The 20,136-nt window shown below is 33.9% G+C and overlaps 2 protein-coding genes across 2 annotated transcripts; both read left to right on the plus strand.

Moving 5' to 3' along the window:
• Nucleotides 1–1,653: 1,653 nt before the first annotated feature.
• On the plus strand, nt 1,654–10,445 carry GC5 (golgin Putative 5). The gene is made up of 20 exons (XM_012217988.4): nt 1,654–1,811; nt 2,210–2,416; nt 2,671–3,548; nt 3,709–3,780; nt 4,404–4,478; nt 5,128–5,242; nt 5,571–5,632; nt 6,070–6,117; nt 6,666–6,950; nt 7,046–7,105; nt 7,199–7,282; nt 7,381–7,446; nt 7,528–7,626; nt 7,704–7,922; nt 8,347–8,461; nt 8,538–8,752; nt 8,959–9,018; nt 9,113–9,226; nt 9,938–10,012; nt 10,111–10,445. Exons 2-20 carry the CDS (start codon nt 2,269–2,271, stop codon nt 10,144–10,146), a joined length of 2,826 nt encoding a protein of 941 aa, XP_012073378.1. The 5' UTR covers nt 1,654–1,811; nt 2,210–2,268; the 3' UTR covers nt 10,147–10,445.
• A 1,087-nt stretch (nt 10,446–11,532) lies between these two features.
• On the plus strand, nt 11,533–20,000 carry SGB1 (Major facilitator superfamily protein). Its single transcript, XM_012217989.4, has 15 exons — nt 11,533–11,963; nt 12,429–12,547; nt 13,190–13,295; nt 13,391–13,458; nt 13,544–13,676; nt 14,078–14,177; nt 14,325–14,437; nt 14,532–14,625; nt 15,495–15,648; nt 15,730–15,873; nt 15,965–16,038; nt 16,634–16,722; nt 17,141–17,255; nt 18,134–18,318; nt 19,228–20,000. Exons 2-14 carry the CDS (start codon nt 12,445–12,447, stop codon nt 18,308–18,310), a joined length of 1,470 nt encoding a protein of 489 aa, XP_012073379.1. The 5' UTR covers nt 11,533–11,963; nt 12,429–12,444; the 3' UTR covers nt 18,311–18,318; nt 19,228–20,000.
• The last annotated feature ends 136 nt before the right edge of the window (nt 20,001–20,136 follow it).

The raw sequence follows: 20,136 nt of genomic DNA on the forward strand, positions 1-20,136 counted from the left end.
ATTTATGAGAATATATTAATAATTTTTAATTTTTAAAATTTTGTTCATATTTATCGAGTGTAATTTATTTTTATATCATAGTTAAATTAAAAATTCACAACTATGATTGAGATGACTCAAACTCAAGACCTACTAAAGATTTTTCACTCTTCACATAAGTGAGAAGACCAACCAGACCATCACCTAATTGGTATAATAATGTTTTAATATGATATAAAATAGTGTTTTAATATGAGATAAAATTAGTATTTATTTTACAGTAAAATTAATTGCAGCATTTTTAATTTTAAGAATGACAATTTAGACCTTTTACTATATATTTTTAGAAAATCGATTTGTTCGAGTCATTTTATTAATTTTGTGAAACAAATGAAATGTTACTAAACGGATTGAGTATATTCATGTTGTTTCGAAAAATTATTAACTCATTCTTAAATTTATACTCATTAAACTATTTAATTATTCCATTTAAATAGTGATATTTTTATAGTTAAGTAGATGATTAAATAGTACTCTAATGTTAAATGTGAAGGACAAATAATAACATTATTTTAAACGTAAGTTATTAAAGAAAATTGAATATTATATAATATTTCATGGTAAAATAAGTACTTTTTGGATATAATAATTAAATATATTAACAACACTTATAGTAAACTTCTAAACAAAAAAAAGAAAACACTTATATGTCGTAAAAGATTTAACGGTAACTCAATCAGTAATCTTATCAAACTGTAAAAATATTTAATAAAAATTTAGAAACTGAATAATTAATTATCCTTTCTTTATTGATCAGGCATTTGAAATTGTTGAATGAAAAATGACACCAAAAGGTGATAACAAATAATGAAAATTTAGGCTAGAAGAGAAAGAAATTAGTTCTCCTTTAAGAACGGTGATAAAATATAAAGATAATTACTATGTAGTATGTACGTTTTAATTAAATATATTGGTAAGGATTTCAATTTTCAAAAATTTGCTTTTTTTATGAAAGTTTAAATGTGAATTTTTGCATTCAATTTAATATGTATGTTCACTAATTAAATTTTATTTATTTCATTCTTAAAAGTATATTATGCAAAAATATAAAAAATTTTACAATCTAATTTGCCACTTCATTGATGAGTTATCCATGAAAATGCATGGTTCATGGTATAAAAAATTAAAATTCAAAATCTAGATATCACTCTCTCTTTTAATTATTTTCAGATTCAAAAATAATATTCATAATTTGGTATATTCTACTGACTTTTTTTACGAGCATTATCATATATATTTTTAAGTGTGAAAGCTAATCTGATTTTATGTTAATTTATTTATTTTTTTATAAATTTGTTATGTTTTTAAATGACAAATAAATTAAAGTCTTCAATGAATGGAAGTCTAATAAAGATTTCTCTATATAAATATTTTTCCACAAATTTAATATCTCGTATTAACTAATTTTATTTTCTAATAAATTTTTTTTTTGGAAATTTTATTTTCTTATAAATTTGTTATGTTTCTAAATTACAAATAAATTAAAGTCTTCAATTTGGATATGGTAAAAAGATATTTTTGATTCAACAGCTTACCATCCTTTATGACCTATGTCATATTCTCATTTACTCAATCTTACTGCCCAGTAATCTACATTTACCGGTTCATTGGATCGACTGTCATTTCTCTATTTCCACACCGAACTAAAACCATTTCCCCTCTCTCCCTCCTTTTCCATTTCTCTCTCAAAGCCAGTGCCAGATAACCATCAACAGCTTAACCAAAATCAGAGGCAGCTATGGCTTAAATCCTATCGCATTCCCAATTTTAAGGTTTTTATTTATGCTCTCTTGCCTTTTCACCTCTTTTCTATATCATAATATTCTCATGAATTTCATTAGATTGATCACGTTCTTTGCAATAATTTTAGTATCTGAAACCCTTCTTCCATTTGTTAATCAAGTTCTGTTTAGCTACTTACTCAGTCTTACTCACGTTTCTTTTCTTCTTTTTTAATTTTTGAATTTGAATTCCTACTGCTTTTATAATTTAAGATGAAATCTGATTGCATTCAGATCTTGAAATATGTGTTAGTGTCGGTGATATAATCGAACTAATGATCTTGATTCTATTTAGAAACAGCTCCATTGTTGGATTTTTTGTTTGTTTGTTTGTTTGTGATCTATGATTAATTATTCTTTTTTTTTAATGGCGTATCGGATTTTTAAAGTCAGGGATTTGTATGTGGGAATAGGATTGAATTGTTTTCAAATTGGCTGTGCTTAAAAGATGGCGTGGTTTAGCGGGAAGGTCTCCTTGGGGAACTTCCCGGATCTTGCTGGTGCGGTGAATAAGCTCAGCGAGAGCGTCAAGAATATTGAGAAGAATTTCGACACTGCTCTTGGCTTGGAGGAGAACCCCGAATCTAGCAGCGAAGGTACTCTCAATCTCTCATGTATTTCTTGTTTTTAGTTCTCTTAGTTGTTGACAAAATATTAGGAGCTGCAAGTGCCTCTTTATTGAGGAGCGTAGTACAAGTTGCATTCTTATTCAATTTGAAATTGGTTAATTCAAATAATCGGTTTAACAGAAATTATCGAATGGCACATTCTGCATCTTTATACAAGAAAATTTTAAGTTGTAAATTAGAGATTGCTTATATTTATAATTTCTCTCCAATTTGCCTTCCAGCTTCGGGACTATGGCCGGTTATGTCCTTTATGGGGCAGAAAAGTGAGGATAGTGATACTGAATCTTCGGGGAAAAATGACTCTCCTCAGAAATTGTCTACAGTTGAGGAAGATGAGACACGGAGGTCTGTTGGCAAACAATCTACAGTTGAAGAAGAAAACCAAGGGCTCAAAAATGAGAAAGAGGATGAGCATCCAGTGATTGTGGAAAAAAAAGATAATGTGATCTTAGAGCCTGTCAAACATGAATCTGGACCTGTTGAACCTCCTGAATCTGTTGATCATGATGTTAAGACAACGGTTTCAGTTGATAATAAGCAGGAGGAACAGATATCAGAAGTGGGTCCTGCTGATGAATCAGAGTTGGTGGAGATTAAGTCAGGAGTTGTTGGAGTCAATCAGATTGAGGATGATACTGTCATGCATGCTGAGTTGCATAGCGTGGTTGATAGGCATGAGAGGAAAGATGAACAGAAGATGCAAGCAGAGGACACAGTAGAAGAAGGTCCTGTTATTCAGGCTGAAATCTCAAATGATGCCCAAGCCGAGGCATCAATTGATCCCCAAGCTGGAGTTGATCCATCTGGTTCACCAGTCAGCACTGAAGAGGTACAAAAGGATCGACGAGTTTCTTTCCCTACTGCACTTCATGTAGATGAGGCTTCAGAGATGGCTGCTTCTAGTGACAATGATGCAAATGTTAAAATAGTTTCAGAGGACAAGCAAGCTAATAGTGGTGAGATGGAGATCAAAGAGCAAAGGTTGAGCTCGGCATCAAATGTTTCTGACTCCATAGATTCAATGATCGAATTAGAAAAGGTGAAGATGGAGATGAAAATGATGGAAGCTGCATTACAAGGTGCTGCAAGGCAAGCTCAGGTATTTCACTTGATATAAAAACTGTTGTCTGGGAAAAATAAATAAAATACTAGGAACTTTTTGTAACTACTCTGATACATTCTCCTCGTGCTATCTTGTGTTTTTTAGGTGTCTTTTGGGGACATCTTATACTTGTATTTATTTGTGTAAAATATTTCAGGCAAAGGCTGATGAGATTGCAAAGTTGATGAATGAAAATGAGAACCTGAAAGCTGTGATTGATGATTTGAAGGTAAATATGAATCTTACTTCTTTTATTCCTTTGCATTACTATGGACTAATTACATATTTATGTTAGCTTATTTTATTAATAGACTTTTTTTTTTTTTTTTTTTTTTTTTTTTTTTTTTTTTTATATTCTGAATCATGAAAATAGCATTTTCCAACTACAATTTGTTGCAATACTCCATTTTTTTGGTGTAGGTTATAGTTTTGATGGTAAATGCAGTGGTATTTTTAACTTTTACTTGCTATTATTCAGAATTAGGATAAAGCTTGTAATGCATTGCATTCTACTTCTGTGTTTATCTAGCTATGCTCTTCAATATAGATGCTTTATATCTCCAATGCTGTCACATGCTTAGCTTGTAACTTAAAATTCTGATTTATGCCCTAAGATTCCCCCCATCTGATTAGTTTTATGGGAGGTGGTCATCGTGTGCTTGTTTGTACTTACAATTTGATGGGTTACCTAATGTCTATTGGAGAAACTTGTTCAGCTTCCTTTAATTTATTGTGCTGATGATAATTTTTTTTTTTTCCCTTTGACCCCTCTTTTTAGTTTGAAGCTTGATTATATTATGTTAAACTCTTTCTTCTGTCTCTGGGCTAACTTGACTGAATGGTATGGAACAGAGAAAATCCACTGATGCAGAAATTGAGTCTTTAAGAGAGGAGTACCATCAAAGGGTTGCAACTCTTGAAAGAAAGGTACGCTCTTTCATGTTTTTCCTTGATAAATCTACTTATTTTTAATAATAATAAAAAAAATCATTCATTAAAGCCTGATTTAGTGCCTTTTGTATATTTGCAACTGCAACCAGAAATGAGTTGTTATTGTCTTGGAGAATGAACAACCTTGATTGTTACATGTTTAGCCCAAGATATAATAAAGATTGGCTCATACAGCTATATGTATTGCTTAACATATAGATCCTTTCTGCTAATAGGTCGTGTACTGCAAGATATTCTTAGCTGTTCCATGCAATATATTCTTGAAAAATGATGCTAATATGTAATTTTTGTCTACATTTCTGAAAGCCAAGAATGATGTTTTGGCTGTTTTTCTGCAATACCTTTTGTCATATAATTATGTTACATGTAAAAAAAAATGATGCGGAAAAAGGTGTTTCATGTAGATTGTTGGCAGCATTTGGATTTCAATATGTCTTAGAAATGTATAATGTATTTTCAAAGGCCAGTATGATCTAAAAAATTTCATGCAGCAGATCTCGTACAAGTAAAACTTAAAAGTTTAGCTTCTTGTGGTCATATTTTCTGTATGCTTTAATGGAGAAAGAAACAGTTTATTAATCTTATTGCCTATATTTTTGTTACTAATTTCTAAGTTTGGTTATAGGTTTATGCACTTACAAAGGAAAGGGATACACTCCGGAGAGAACAGAATAAAAAAAGTGATGCGGCTGCTCTTCTAAAGGAAAAAGATGAAATTATCAGTCAGGTTATGGCTGAAGGTAGAGCTACCATTGAACCAATCTTCTCCTGTTCTTCTATGGAAAGAAATACAAAAGTTTTTCTGTTACCATTTTGTGGGGGCATGTTGAAGCTATTCTGTTTCTCATGTTTAGGCATGTAGGACCAGTTAGGCTTAGGCTTAGGCTTACATAAATTGTCAATTATTGTACTTATATTTCTTCTGCTAATAATTGTTATTTCGATGGAATAACTTGTTCACAAATGCATTATTTTTGCTCAATTGACATATACAATGACTTAGCAAAGTAATGAGGCTCTTGTTTTTGTACACACTACATGTTTGACGATATTTGTTTGCTATTACAGGAGAGGAACTTTCAAAAAAGCAGGCTGCTCAAGAATCTACAATTAGGAAATTAAGAGCTCAGGTTTTTACAACCTTAATAATTCTCTGAACTCTACACTTTGTTTGGGAAAATAAAGAAGGGAGGAAGAAAAATAAAGGGGAAGGAAAGTTTTGAAAAAAGAATTATATATATATATATATATATATTTTTTTTTTTCCTCGTGTTTGGATATGGGAGGAAAATAGAACTATTTTCCTTCTGTTAACACATTCTTATAGCTTTTTCTATTTTTCTCTCCAATTTGGAGAGAGAATTTTGAAAAGGAAAAAAAGGCTTGTTTTCTTTCCCTCCTGATTTTTCTTCCTCTTCCCAGATAAGGGAAAATCAAAATGCTCTCTTATTTTCTTGTCTCTTATTTTCCCTCATCCAAACAAGGGGTTAATGTTTAATAATAGTGCAGCTGCCTTTCTGATGTGGGAAATGTTCTCTTCTTTTACACTGTTTTCGTGTAAGCTTAGATTCGGGAACTTGAAGAAGAGAAGAAAGGCTTGATGACTAAACTTCAGGTAATTTGGTTTAGAACTTCTTTTTTGCTTTCTTATTTTTTTCTAATATTACTTTTCCTTCCATTTGAATCTGTGATGAAATTATCTACTCTATATATGCTTGTTTGATTTTTGGACCTCTATGTGCTTGGATATTTCTTTGTCAATAATGGATTAGTTCTTAGAGCACTTGCAAATGATAATTGTAGCATTTATTTTATGTATTTGCTATGGTTGGCTTGAATTTAGCCAGTTGAACTGTTTGCAATGTTTTTCAAATCATTGTTCAATATCTTCTGATATCTGTTTATTGGTATGTGCATCTATATGACGTGAAAATAAAGGCAATTCCACAAAAACATTGGGGTGGAGGAGCATCCATTTAAAATTTTATTATTGTATCTGATTTGGTCCTCTGCTTTTCATTTTATAAATTATCAGCAAGCGCTAGTGAAAGTCGGTTTCATAGTTGTCTATGAATGTGCTTGTGTTCAAATAGTTATTTTTATGGTCATTATTTCGTGGTGCAAATATTAAGTGAAGTTTACGAACTTCTGATCCACTTCCAGGTGGAAGAAAATAAGGTAGAGAGTATCAAGAAGGACAAGACAGCAACAGAAAAGTTGCTGCAAGAGACAATAGAAAAACACCAAGCAGAACTTGCAGGACAGAAAGAGTATTATACAAATGCTTTGACTGCAGCCAAGGAGGCTGAATCATTAGCAGAGGCACGAGCAAATAATGAAGCCAGAACTGAATTGGAGAGTCGTCTGAGAGAGGCTCAGGAGCGTGAAAGTATGCTAGTTCAGGCACTTGAGGAATTAAGACAAACTTTGAGTAGAAAGGAGCAGCAGGTTTTTGCTCAATTTGGCAAGATTGTTGATTGGATCCGGTTAACCTGCTATAAGTGATGGTTATATTACCTTTTTATTACTTTTGAATTTTGTAGGCTGTTTTTAGAGAAGACATGCTCCGAAGGGACATTGAAGACCTTGAAAAACGTTATCAAGTGTGTTCAACTTTCACCTATTGTGTTTTAAGTAAAAGCTTTATTCTGCATTAGTTTTTAGTTGTTATAGGTACTTTTACTTATTCTTTCTAGGCAAGTGAGCGCCGGTGTGAGGAGTTGGTTACTCAAGTTCCTGAATCTACAAGGCCTCTTCTAAGGCAAATAGAAGCAATGCAGGTATTGTGGTGATATTTAAAGTTCTACAGGGATCTTTATGCTCTTCAAACTCTGGTTGGTTTGTTTATACATTATCTTCTTTCAACTATTGGTGATAGGAAACAATGGCTAGAAGGGCTGAAGCTTGGTCTGCTGTAGAGAGATCTCTAAATTCTCGACTCCAGGTTCGTAAGCATATTTCTAGTTATGATATAAAGTGTGCAAAATTTGTATGTTGTATTGATTAATTTTTGGTACTTTTTCAGGAAGCAGAGGCCAAATCTGCCTCTGCAGAGGAGAGAGAGCGATCTGTGAATGAACGCTTGTCACAAACCTTATCACGAATTAATGTTCTTGAAGCTCAGGTATCCATGGGTAACCTTTTGTTAGTGATGGAGTCTTTTTTATCATTAAACTTACTGAAATCAGTTGTATGCTTCAGATTTCATGTCTTAGGGCAGAGCAAACGCAGTTAAGTAGGTCCCTCGAAAAGGAAAGACAGAGAGCTGCTGAAAATAGGCAAGAATACCTTGCAGCCAAGGAGGAAGCCGACACTCAGGAAGGTCGTGCAAATCAACTTGAAGAGGAAATTAAACAGCTGAGGCAGAAGCACAAGCAAGAGTTACAAGATGCACTAATGCACAGGGAGCTTCTACAGCAGGTTCCATTTTTAATTTTTTTTTTTTTTTTTTTTTTTTTTGGTACCATTCATGTAGAGTCAATGGATTCCATAATCGGGTGTTCAAGATCTACCTTTCTTTCCAATGTTTCTTGGCCATTTACTATGTCATAGCTAGGATTTGGTTTCATTGATGCTTTGGTGCACCATGCTCAACTTGATTTGTTTCAATCTTTGAAGAAATTAACCAATGAAATAGGGGATTGTTGCTTTTCTCTCCCCCAAACTGATCTGTTTGAAACTGATATTAAGGAAAACAATATATTGATATTATTAGAATGATTTCTTTGAGGCTATCTAGCTGGGTGGTTTTGCAGAAATTAGATAAGAAAATTTTCTTGAGACTTATTTATCATTGGCAGTATAAAGTTTTATACATCTTCACTAAGCTGTTTATTTATTACAGGAAATTGAAAAAGAAAAAGCTGCTCGGTTGGATCTGGAAAGAACAGCTCGCATCCATTCTACTTCTGTATCTGATCAATCCCCTATAGCAAAGAGCAATTCTGGCTTTGAGAATGGTATGGTTATCTATTTTGCAGCTTCGCGCTAGTTTATTTATTTTTTGCCTTGTTCATATTTTCTGATATTTTTCAGGAGCCTTGAATCGAAAGCTTTCAAGCGCTGGCAGTCTAGGCAGCATGGAGGAGAGCTATTTTCTGCAGGCTTCTTTGGACACATCTGACAGTTTCTCAGAAAGGAGAAATCCTGGAGAGTTGAGCCCATACTACATGAAGAGTATGACACCTAGTGCTTTCGAAGCTGCCCTTCGACAGAAAGAGGGTGAACTTGCATCATACATGTCTCGCTTGGTAAACATCACTTTTAAAAAAAAAATATTTGCTTTTGAAATATGTGCTGCTACCACATATTCATTCTGTATGTTTCTTGTGCTTAGTGAATCTGGCTTCTGCAGAGCTCTGATACATTTTCACTATTCTATGAGTTTATGGGGATAAAACTTGTCACTCTATTTCATATACACTGGTAGGTTAATTTTTTTTTTTATTTGCTTCAGGCATCCATGGAGTCGATCCGTGACTCTCTTGCAGAAGAGTTGGTCAAAATGACAGCACAGGTGAGTTTCTGTATGTTAATCTGGGCAAGTCAAATTTATGATATAGGTGATTTCCTACATCTCATCATTCTTTTCTGATTTCTTCGGTCTACAGTGTGAAAAGTTGCGGGCAGATTCTGCCTTGTTACCTGGAATTCGAGCAGAGCTAGAAGCACTTAGGCGCAGGCATTCTGCTGCACTGGAATTGATGGGTGAACGTGATGAGGAGGTACGTATATGATAACTCAGTTTGGGATCGCTTGTTTTGATTTCAGAGAAACTTTTGACCATTAAATTGTTGTGGAATGAGGCAATTCAGTACGGTATACAAAGCTGCTTCCATTTTTTTGTCCTCTATTCCTGCTACATGTTACTATTACTTGATGCTATCCTTCAGACTTTAGAAATTGTTCCAGCATTTTGGAGGAGTCTTATGATACAATTCCTAGCGTGCTCCCGACTGTAAACACTAGTAGTTCTAAGTTTTGTTTTATAGGCTAGGAAATAAATGGGTAAGGAGATAGTAGAAGCAATATTATGCTTATGTGGTGAATTGCAAGGAGAAAAAGAATATGCATGAAATGATTCTATAGCTATCGAGGGTTCTGTGCCTGGCATTTTACATACAGTTGACCACTTGTTTGATAAATACTGAGAAATATTTGAAGATAGAGAACTATAGCTCAAGGGTTGCCAAATTTTCATTTGCTTATTGTGCTTTCTACCAAAATTGGTGTTATTTTAACAGTGTGACCATGTATGAGAATCATTTCATTTTAGAGGGAGATGGTAAGAAAATCTTTTTAATTCATTGAAGGGGTCCAGTAGATATAATTGGTAGCAAATGTTCATCAGGAAATATTTTGTTCTTCTTTTGTTCAATTCGTATTTTATTCAAATGGAAAATGCCATTTTATTCCGACTTGCTGTTTCTTTCTAGTTGGAGGAACTGCGTGCTGATATTGTAGACTTAAAAGAAATGTATAGGGAGCAAGTAAACTTGCTTGTGAATAAGGTATCTTTCAACCTACTTAATTTTCTTGTTTTATCTTTCACAATTTCCCCAAAATTTGTTTCATTCATTCATTGACAGATGCTTGTATTTGTTGGCAGATACAAATAATGAGTTCATCAATGGGCAATACCTAAGAAGTCAACTTAACAGATCTACCAACGAGTTGGGAAGATCACGGGTATAGTTTATAGTGCATTTAGCTTCAGGAGTTTTTCCTCTATACTCAATCGTTTGGATTTAGCGTTTTGTTTCAAATGTTTTGACACGAGTCATTTAAAGAGCATATTCTTGTCAAAACTTGAAATGTATTGTAATTTAGATGAATCTGTTGTATAGAAGAAACCTGAAAAAAGATGGATCTGTTTTTTCGGCTTGAAGATGTTCTCAATTATTTGATTCATTGATCATAATTAAAGACATTTTTTGATTTCCATTTTCTTTAGAAAAGAAATCAAAGACGACTTGTGCCTGTGCACTTTCAGTATATATAACTCATTTTCTTACATTTCTAGGGAAAGATTCTCACAGGGATTGGATTTGCTCCAGATTGCTTGCGAGTTCACTTCCAGCAAGAAAGGTCTATAAGTACGTAACATCACCGATGTGCATTTTGGCTGGATACCAGCTGGTGACAGCCTACAAAGTATTCTATAATACTTTTGTGGTTTGATTAAGACGGATAAACTGTGCATCTTATTCAATAGTTCAATAGGATCTTAAACCTTTATTTTACGAGGGAAAAAAGGTAGAATATACTCTTTCGTACGATTCTCATGCGTAACTTTCGCTCGCAGAGAATGGCGAGGGGGGTACCAAATTGGTACCATGTGATAGGTGCAATCTGGCGGTACAAGAATCGTATTCGTTTTTCGATTGCCGTAATGTGGCTTGGGTTCTACACTACGATGACAAAAGCCCATTTCTGTAAATACACTCTCATGCTTGTTTTTATGAGCTGTTGGTTTCGTTTTTGTATCATCAAGCTTGGGCTTTGTTCATATTAATTTACATTTTCCTATACCATTTATGAATATTTTTTTCATAATAATAATAAATGTAAATACTCTAATCGAAAAATGGATTTATTTACCTGCTGTAAATTGTTATAATGAATGTAAAATCATAAAATAAAAAATTTCAAATTTATTGGGATTAAATCCAAGTTTCCCATTATATTGTTGCTTCTTTGTTAATTTTCGCTTATTTTAAATGGGCCGATAAAATAATTGGATGGGAGAAGGGTGGAAAGGAAACGGAAAAATGTTAAAAAAGAATTATTATTATTGTTATCATTATTTTATAGGATTACACATTTTTGCTATTATTAAGTGCTTTTTATTCCTTTTCAACAAAATAAAATCGTAATGTTTTGGCCTTTTTTATCAACCAATGAACCAACTTCTTTTACATTTTAGTTTTCCCTCGTGTCCGCATGTTAGTGGACAACTAAAATAAAACATATCATAGACCGAAAACACCAGATCCAACTCCCCACTGACCAGCAATCAAAGACGCAAAGGTGACAGGTGTTACGTGGCGAGCGTCTCCTACCTCTCCTCTCTCTCTCTCTCTCTCTCTGCTTCCTCTCTACTAAGCACAAAACACCAGTACCATTTGTATAACCACCTGCGCACGTTAGTAGTAGCCACTTTCCTCCCTCTATCTCTCTCCTTCATTCCGCAGATTTCCTTTTCTTCATAAAAAAGGAAAAAGGAAAAAGCGGTTTCGAAATGGTCGCTTCGGATTTCCGTTTCCTCAGTTGAAAGCTGACACCTTATTATTGTGTAATTAATATAAACTCACAGGCGCATTTTAGCCACCTGAAACACTATTCTCCTTTTCTTTTTCTTTTTCCTTCGCCACTCTGTCTGTCTCTGTTTTTTTGCCTTTCAATTGCAAATCTGTTTCTGTCGCTCCATTTTGGTCGCTCCTGCTAACCATATTCATATAGGTACTCTTTCTATATATGTAATGGAAATGTGGCTTCATATTGTGTTTACTTTTGTGAAACTGAAAGCTGTTAATTCTTCTCTGATTCTTAGATTGATTTGAAAATGGTGAGTTTTTGTAAATTTTTAATCTGTGAAACGGTAAGGTGTTTTCGTTCTTTTTCCTTTATATTTTCATTCCTCTCTCTCATAAATCAATGTTGTTGTATCAATTATACAATGTCCATTCCTGCTTTTCTTCATTTTTTTTTTCTTTGTGATTACGAGTCTGCGACTGGACTATATAACCGCGAAATTCAAATCGAGAGCTGTAGATGTTTGCTGCATCAGATCTAAAATTGATAATTTACGTTTTTTTTTTAATTTCATTTTGTGGATTTGTGTGTTAATGAAATTAATATTGCACCGAATTTAGTAACTTTTAATATTTAATTAGTAAATTTGATTAGTGGTTGATCATTTGGTAGTGGTGGTCTCTTGCTGATGTTTGCCATGAGAGGGCGTCATATGGACGTTGCGTCCTCGATGTACAAGCGTGTTCCATCGAGAGACTTTATAAGTGCTTACGATAGAGAAGAAAGTTCAGGTGTGTTCTTAAATTTCCATATTTTTGTTTTAAGATTTTTTTTTCTTCTTTTTTTATTTAATTTCAAGTTGGGCTTCCAATATTTTTAATTGCATAGGCAGTTTTTGTTTTGCCTTTTTGAGGAACTTTATTGACTATTGAGTGTCAAATATTCTTTTATTTGAAGACATTTAACATTTAATTATTATTATTGTTGCTCTGATGTGGCGGTACGTTTTGTTCCTCCAGTCTAATTAGATTCTGCAGGTGTAATTGATATATTAATGCAAGTTGCTTGGAATGGGAATTTTTCCTTTTATTTTTTGTAGGTTTTAGTGTAGTTCGATTATTAATTAATAAAGCAGCTGTGTGAGGAACCTCCTTATTGCTTGTACTGTAGGGATCTTACTTGCCCAGTTGGGCAGTTCAGTAGCCCATTGGTATATTCAGTTCAATTTTTTGAAATCTGATTGAAATCACTTTTCCTCGTCATGACAACAAATAACCATCAAAGAGCTAATGGATCTAATAATACAAGCATACTTTGTTTAGTTAGTTAATGTTTACAACGCTGCACATATAGCATTTCTTTCTATGTATAGCTAATTCTGTAATTCTATGACATATACTAACTCTAGACTGATTTTCTCTTGTGGACTGTAGTGCTGCATGGCACAGGCAAAGATAATGGAAACCCTCTGGGGAGGCGTTCTTTGTGGCATGTACTGGTTGCAACTATTTCTTCTTTTTTGTTTGGCTACCATCTCGGGTAGGCCTCATTAAAATTTAATCCTCATTTGCTTTCATTTTCATGTTAGAGGATTTCAGAAGTGATAAATCCAATTGTTTCCTTGGCTGATACAGTGTAGTTAACGAGACACTAGAAACTATTTCTTCAGACCTAGGCTTTAGTGGGAATATGATGGCTGAAGGTACTTTCCGAGATGGACGTTACTGTTTTGTTTTATGTTTTCCTTTGATATATCATTCTGACGTGTTCTTTTAAATTAAATGTAGGTCTAGTGGTGAGTACATGCCTAGGGGGTGCTTTTATTGGATCCATATTCAGTGGTTGGATTGCAGATGGAGTTGGGCGACGCAGGGCGTTTCAGCTGTGTGCTTTGCCAATGATAATCGGGGCTTCAATGAGGTATATGCCTGCAGGCTCATATATTTCATCTGCAAATTTTGTTATTCACTGGTCTTTCCATAAGGATGTTTAAAGCAGATATATATAGCAAAATAGTGGAGTTTTTTTCAATTAAGAAGATGGAAAATTCTTGGTTATGAAACGATGCATCATGAAACAAATTAAATTGTTTATTATGAGGTTTCACTCCTGTAAGTTTTATTGAATAGATGCCAAACATAATTTTGTGTGTATGTGTATTGTGATAGGCTGGAATTATGTAAATTATCTTGGTATTTTTTTTTTCTCATATATATCTGATAATTTCCTTGCTTCAAATTCCCTGTTTCTACACATTACTGTCCAAGTATTAATACGTTTTTCTTGTATGCTTATGGTGCTGTTCAAATGTAATATTGCAGTGCAACAACCAAAGATCTATGGGGCATGCTTTTGGGAAGGCTGTTTGTTGGAACTGGGATGGGTATTGGCCCTCCTGTTGCAGCTCTCTATGTGTCAGAGGTGTATATTAATTATCTGTTTACTAATATAATATTATTATTTTTAATTTACGTTGTTTTGGCTGCTAGCTCTCCTATTTTTCTTTCCTCAAATTCTCTTATTATGTTGATTTGAGAAGGATCCTCATTATATACCATCAAAAAGCAGGTTTCACCAGCTCATGTTAGGGGTACTTATGGCAGCTTAACACAAATTGCAACATGTCTTGGAATTATGGGTTCTTTGTTTATTGGAATTCCAGCCAAGGATAATGTGGGCTGGTACGATATGGAAAATAAATGTTTCTGGATTCTCGTTGAGAGACGTTGATTCTTACTGTATTTAAAATAATAAGTTTTTTTTTTTTTTTTTCAGGTGGCGCATTTGTTTTTGGGTGTCTGCCATTCCTGCTGCAGTCCTTGCTCTTCTCATGGAGTTTTGTGCTGAGAGTCCTCATTGGCTTTTCAAGGTTTTCTGCTCTCAGCTTTAGATCACTTTGGTTACTTGGGTTTGCATTTTGGCTGAGCTTTATATGGCCTTACTGAATTTGATTCCAAGTCTGGATGTATCTAAATACATGTCACCACTTACACAGTTCTTTGAACGACGTTGTTAAATTTCTTTTTATATATATCTACATACTCTATTCAATGAAAATTTCATCATGGAAATATATCTGGCCTGGTTTGGGGCATTGGTTGAGCTTAGTTTGGCTCTACTGAAGTTTGGTTCCATGTATGGAAGTATCTGCATGTATAACTAACTATACACGCAGATAATTGTAAAAACAGCAATTTAAATTTTGTTTTTAATGATGAAAATCTACATAGAATTCGAAGATTGCATTCATCATAAGGAATAGTTCTTAGTTTTATATCATCATCAGATAGATGTTTAAATAGTCTTGGCTCCCACTGACGACTTAAATTTTCCAACTAAATGGTTATCTGAGATATTTAATTTAAAAAAGTATTCCAATTAGATTCAGATTCGGTTGAATTTGATAAAAGTGATTAGGAGATCCGCTATAAGGTACACATGTCAAACCATCATGGTAACATCAAAAGATAATTCTGCTCAGTTCTTGCAAAAGGAAGTTCAGAATCATTTAATGTGCATGATGGATATGAAGCAGGTTGCCCTCCTTGTTTCTATTTTTCTTTTACCTCTTAAATTTGCTCGGAACTCTTTGAATAATGTTTTGTGTTCTGCTATATTTTTGGAAAGTCTATAATAGAACAACTGGTAACAATATAGCTGGACAGCTTTTGTTACCATTGATATGTTGAAGATAATTTTATCAAAGTGATGCGGACTGAATTTTCTGGATTGCATCAGAGAGGAAAGGGTGCTGAAGCGGAAGCTGAGTTTGAGAAGCTTCTAGGAGGATCTCATGTCAAATCTGCAATGGCTGAGTTATTGAAGTCAGACCGAGGAGATGAAGCAGAAAAAGTAAAGTTATCGGAGTTACTCTATGGTCGCCATTTTAAAGGTACAAATGTTCTTTTATTTGTGGTAGCATATATAGATCAGTTTCCCTCCAGATAATTACTTTTGACTTCTCTATTTGCAGTGGTTTACATTGGGTCTGCACTTTTTGTCTTACAACAGTTATCTGGCATAAATGCTGTATTCTATTTCTCATCAACTGTCTTTAGAAGTGCTGGTGTTCCCTCTGACTTTGCAAACACATGTATTGGAATTTGCAACTTACTGGGTATAGATATGGCTTTACTCCCGTGCCAGACATTTTATTTGTGTACTATGGTTTGGCTGTTTCTCCTGATTCTTTCTTAATATTACATCAGGATCAGTGATTGCAATGGTTTTGATGGATAAACTAGGAAGAAAGGTGCTTCTTATTGGGAGTTTTTCTGGAATGGTAAGGAAAAAAATATTTCCTGGAACAAGTTTCCTTGTTTTTGTTCCTTTTATGTGGTGGTTATGCCTGTTGTAAACTGAAGAAATACTCTTTTCAGTTAAGGTACTGAAATGGTGGCTGGGGAAGTTACTGTTCAGTCTCGTGTATAAAATAAAATAGTTGTTCTTATGTCTATCTGCACTCTTATGGTCACAAGCAGATGTTGTGATTTTGTCTTAAAACTTATATTTGATCATTCAGTTGAATGACTAGGTAGTCATCTAACTTAGTCATAAAATTAACTCTGATTATCCATTTTTGTGATGGCCTCAAACATTGAAAAGATTGGTCTGAGGTCCAAATTACAAGGATTTTCTTGACAATAATAAAATTAGGAAATCAATTATATGGTAATAAGGTTGTGAGATCAACATATGTTTGTACAAACTGTAGCATGTCTGATTTTCAGTTCTTTATTTTCTTTCACAACCATAATCCTTTGGAAAGAAACATGTTACATTTGTGATTCGTGATACCTATCCATATCTGATTTTGCACTGCGCAAAATAACTGTTGACGTATGTCAGCTTTTTACCTTTTGCATTATGATGTACAGACAGTGTCAATGGGTCTTCAAGCTGCTGCAGCTAGTTCGTTTGTGCCAAGCACTTCTGCATTATATCTATCTGTTGGAGGCATGCTAATGTAAGTAGCCAGTCTACAACTTGTACAGAAAGATAGTATATACAAGTATAAAATAACTGAGAGATTATCCAATCTCATGAGTCATGAGAGCTTGATTCATTTCTATCAGATGGTTCAATATTAATAAGAATTTTATAACTGATTCTGTTAGAACAAGGCATCATTTGAAGATTGAAATGGCAACTGGCCAAACCTGAGAATTATATAAATTGCTTTAGTGAATAGTATATTCTAATATTTGAGTACTTTGGATAGTGAGCAAACCATGTTAAAAGTTGCCAGAATTAGTCTTCTTCCCATAAGTTGTCAAATGGAAAGGAGTAACCTTAAAAGACCTGTCTGCTTTCTTAATATTTTATATCTCTGCCAGGCTTGCTCTTTGATATCTGTTATTTGAAACATGAACCTGATGATGCAGGTTTGTGTTGACATTTGCTCTTGGTGCCGGTCCAGTCCCTAGTCTACTTCTCTCCGAAATACTGCCAGGTCGAATTAGGGCAAAGGCAATGGCAGTTTGCATGGCCATACATTGGGTAATTGTCTTCTGCTAGTCTTCCTGTTATGTTTTTGTCAGCTTTCGTCTTTCTCCCTATTTTACAAGTCGCATCCAAAATTTTATGACTAGTGAAATTCAGTTTTATAACTCTAATGAATTTTAGATCGACTGAGATGTCACTTTCCAGTTGTCTCCTCTATCTATCCATCTGGGAAATTGCCATTTCTTGAGTGTGGATCTTTAGTGATTCAGAATGCAATATTCTATATCTCAACCAACAGTGCTGTATCTACCATTTATATAAATTCCCAGAATACAATTTATGTTTAAAATATTAATTACAGATTAGTGAGCTAAATAAGACATGGGAGTGGAAATAACAAAGTCTCGGAGTTTTGGTATTTTGCCGAAAGGCCTAGAGTTGCAAATCCTTGGGTTGAGTACTTGGTGCTGTTATTGCACTTAAATAATTTTTGTTTTCTATTTTGAGCATGTACATTAAAAGATGCCTATCCTCATGTACATTAAAAGATGCTTTACATGCTGATGTTCTTATTCTGCCTTTCTGTTCCCTTTCCATTTGTCATAAGACTTTTATTAGTTTGCGTTACACTTTCATACCTAAGAATAAATGGTTTGAATGGTGCTAAAGTAAATTATGGACATCTTGGCCACTAGTGCTGAAATTTCAATTGTTGGTTTTATGAACTAATTCCTTTGTTGTTTGAATAAATTTGTCCATTCCCCCTCTATTTCATGGTACAGTTTATTTGAACTTTTTCAAGTAATAATAATATAAATACAAAGTACACATTTTTTTCTGTTTTGCTTTCATTTCTCTGTGTAATTTCAACTTCTTAAACTTTTGAATTACTATTGCTGGATTGCTGATAGAACCTTGGGCGTGTCTCATAGGTGATAAACTTCTTCGTGGGTCTATTGTTTCTGCGTTTGCTGGAGCAAATTGGGCCTCTAGTCTTGTATACAATTTTTGGTAGCTTTTGTTTGTTGGCAGTGATTTTTGTGAAGAAGAATGTGTTAGAAACAAAAGGAAAATCTCTCCAAGAGATTGAAATTGCACTACTCCCATAAGAATAAAGGTAATTCCTTATTCTGATACTTTACATTTTGTTATGAACTCCTTTTTTTTTTTTGGGGGGGGGGGGGCTTAGCTAAAACATTTCCTTTAGTCTCTATTTTAATTCCCTCTATAACTTGAATTTACTGTTAGGTGCTAATTAAGCAGTTAGATGATAATAAAATTGGAGGGCATCCATTTTTAAGCATAGACATAAGTTTATCCATTGTTTAATGCTTGAAAACTTGACAAACAAACTTGGGCAAAGGAAGCATCCTGATTCATTCAATGTTCATTACAGGGCAATCAATGAATATCATGTTTACTTCTCAGTTTTAATATTGGTCATTTCACTTTTTTTCTCTACAATGAATGGCATCAAATGGCATCTTACTGCATGTTGGATTATTTTCATTATACATTTCAAGGTCAATTTCCCAAGTAGTGCATATTATGCAACAGTTCATTTTCTTTTTCCTCTTTCTGTTTCTATTAACGAATATCTTACTTGTGTATGTTGTTTTTTTATTCTTCTTCAACTATTTAATGTTCTATTTGTTGATTTCTCACACTCAGACGTGTATGGGTCAGATTGTTCCTTTTGGCACACTTCTGATATTGGTGCTTCCCTCCCCATAAAAATTTGATTTTCTACAATTGGACGCTGTTCTTTATTTATTCTCTCGTGTCAGTTTATTCTCATGGCCTATTAAAAATCATTTATGTTTCTGAAGATTAATGATCATTATATGGATCTTCTTTTAAAAAATAATTCTCTGTTTATCTTAAATAATTTTGGTGGTTCATCCGTGTCTTCTCTATATAAATTGGAAGCAAAAGTCAACCTACTTTGCTTCACAAATAAAGCTCAGATCAGAATCAAGAGTCAACTGTTGGCTAATCATTGTTTTCCAATTTCACTTGTGTTCAGTCCAGTATTGTACTTTTCACCCAGGAATTCGAGATGAAGTATAACGAAGAAGGTTTAGGCTAGATAGACGGCAAATGCAGCATACATATTACAATTATGGACTTGAACCTTTAAAAGGGCAGTAAGACAGGATAGAGATAAATATAATCATGATGCCTCGGAGTTGGTTTGGAGATTCAAAGAGCTGAATTGAGCTTCTTATGTTTTTGTCTTAACAAATTTGCTACTTGGAAGTTGCAACCAGCTGCTCTCTATTGGTCAAGCATGCCTAACCTCATAGCTTCTTCCTGCATTTAGTTGTACGCTATGGTTGGAGCTGGGACTTGAAAAGGGAAAAATGGCTGAAAGAGCTACTGGTTAAGATGGAGATTTATTTTGATTCTCTTATTTCATTTTCCAAATCTGAGGATCATTTATGATTTGCAGGGAGATAAATATATAATTGGCTATTCATTTTCCCTATATTTCTTGCACTGGTTCTTGGCTTGTTTATGGCTTCAAGTGAGCTTCTTCGTGGAATTATGGAGAGCTGGAGAACTTCAATTCTCAATTTATTTTTCTGAGAATATCATAGTTCCTTTGCATTGAAGTTATAGAAGCAATGTGATGGACAAAAAGATTGTTCTTACAGCATATGTTCACTTTACCGTATTCAACCGACGTGCAAGAAAAGTTTTTACTATGGCACTTATAGCATTAACTATCACTTGTAACAAGTTATGTAGTGGAAGATTTCAATAAAGCAAACTCCTTTTGAAGGTTCAACAAATAAACATTGCAAATTGTTGGTGTTGCAGATGGGTAATCTTTAAGGAAAATTTTGCCACAAAAATTACAATTTGAGATGGTGAATCTTTAATTTGTTATACATTTTAGACTTTTAGGTTCTGGTAAGAACAAGGGTGGAGT

This window comes from Jatropha curcas, chromosome 1 (assembly GCF_041381405.1).
Source record: "Jatropha curcas cultivar XTBG-Jc1 chromosome 1, XTBG_Jcur_1.0, whole genome shotgun sequence".
In the NCBI taxonomy this organism is placed as follows: Eukaryota; Viridiplantae; Streptophyta; class Magnoliopsida; order Malpighiales; family Euphorbiaceae; genus Jatropha; species Jatropha curcas.

Excerpts from the sequence above, each read along its gene's own strand:
- GC5 (XM_012217988.4), top strand. The coding sequence starts at position 2,269 with ATGGCGTGGTTTAGCGGGAAGGTCTCCTTGGGGAACTTCCCGGATCTT. Across the intron at positions 6,118-6,665 it reads GCTTGATGACTAAACTTCAG|GTGGAAGAAAATAAGGTAGA; the intron begins GTAATTTGGTTT and ends ATCCACTTCCAG. Across the intron at positions 9,019-9,112 it reads TGGTCAAAATGACAGCACAG|TGTGAAAAGTTGCGGGCAGA; the intron begins GTGAGTTTCTGT and ends TTCGGTCTACAG.
- SGB1 (XM_012217989.4), top strand. The coding sequence starts at position 12,445 with ATGTTTGCCATGAGAGGGCGTCATATGGACGTTGCGTCCTCGATGTAC. Across the intron at positions 14,178-14,324 it reads CAGCTCTCTATGTGTCAGAG|GTTTCACCAGCTCATGTTAG; the intron begins GTGTATATTAAT and ends ATCAAAAAGCAG. Across the intron at positions 14,626-15,494 it reads GTCCTCATTGGCTTTTCAAG|AGAGGAAAGGGTGCTGAAGC; the intron begins GTTTTCTGCTCT and ends GGATTGCATCAG.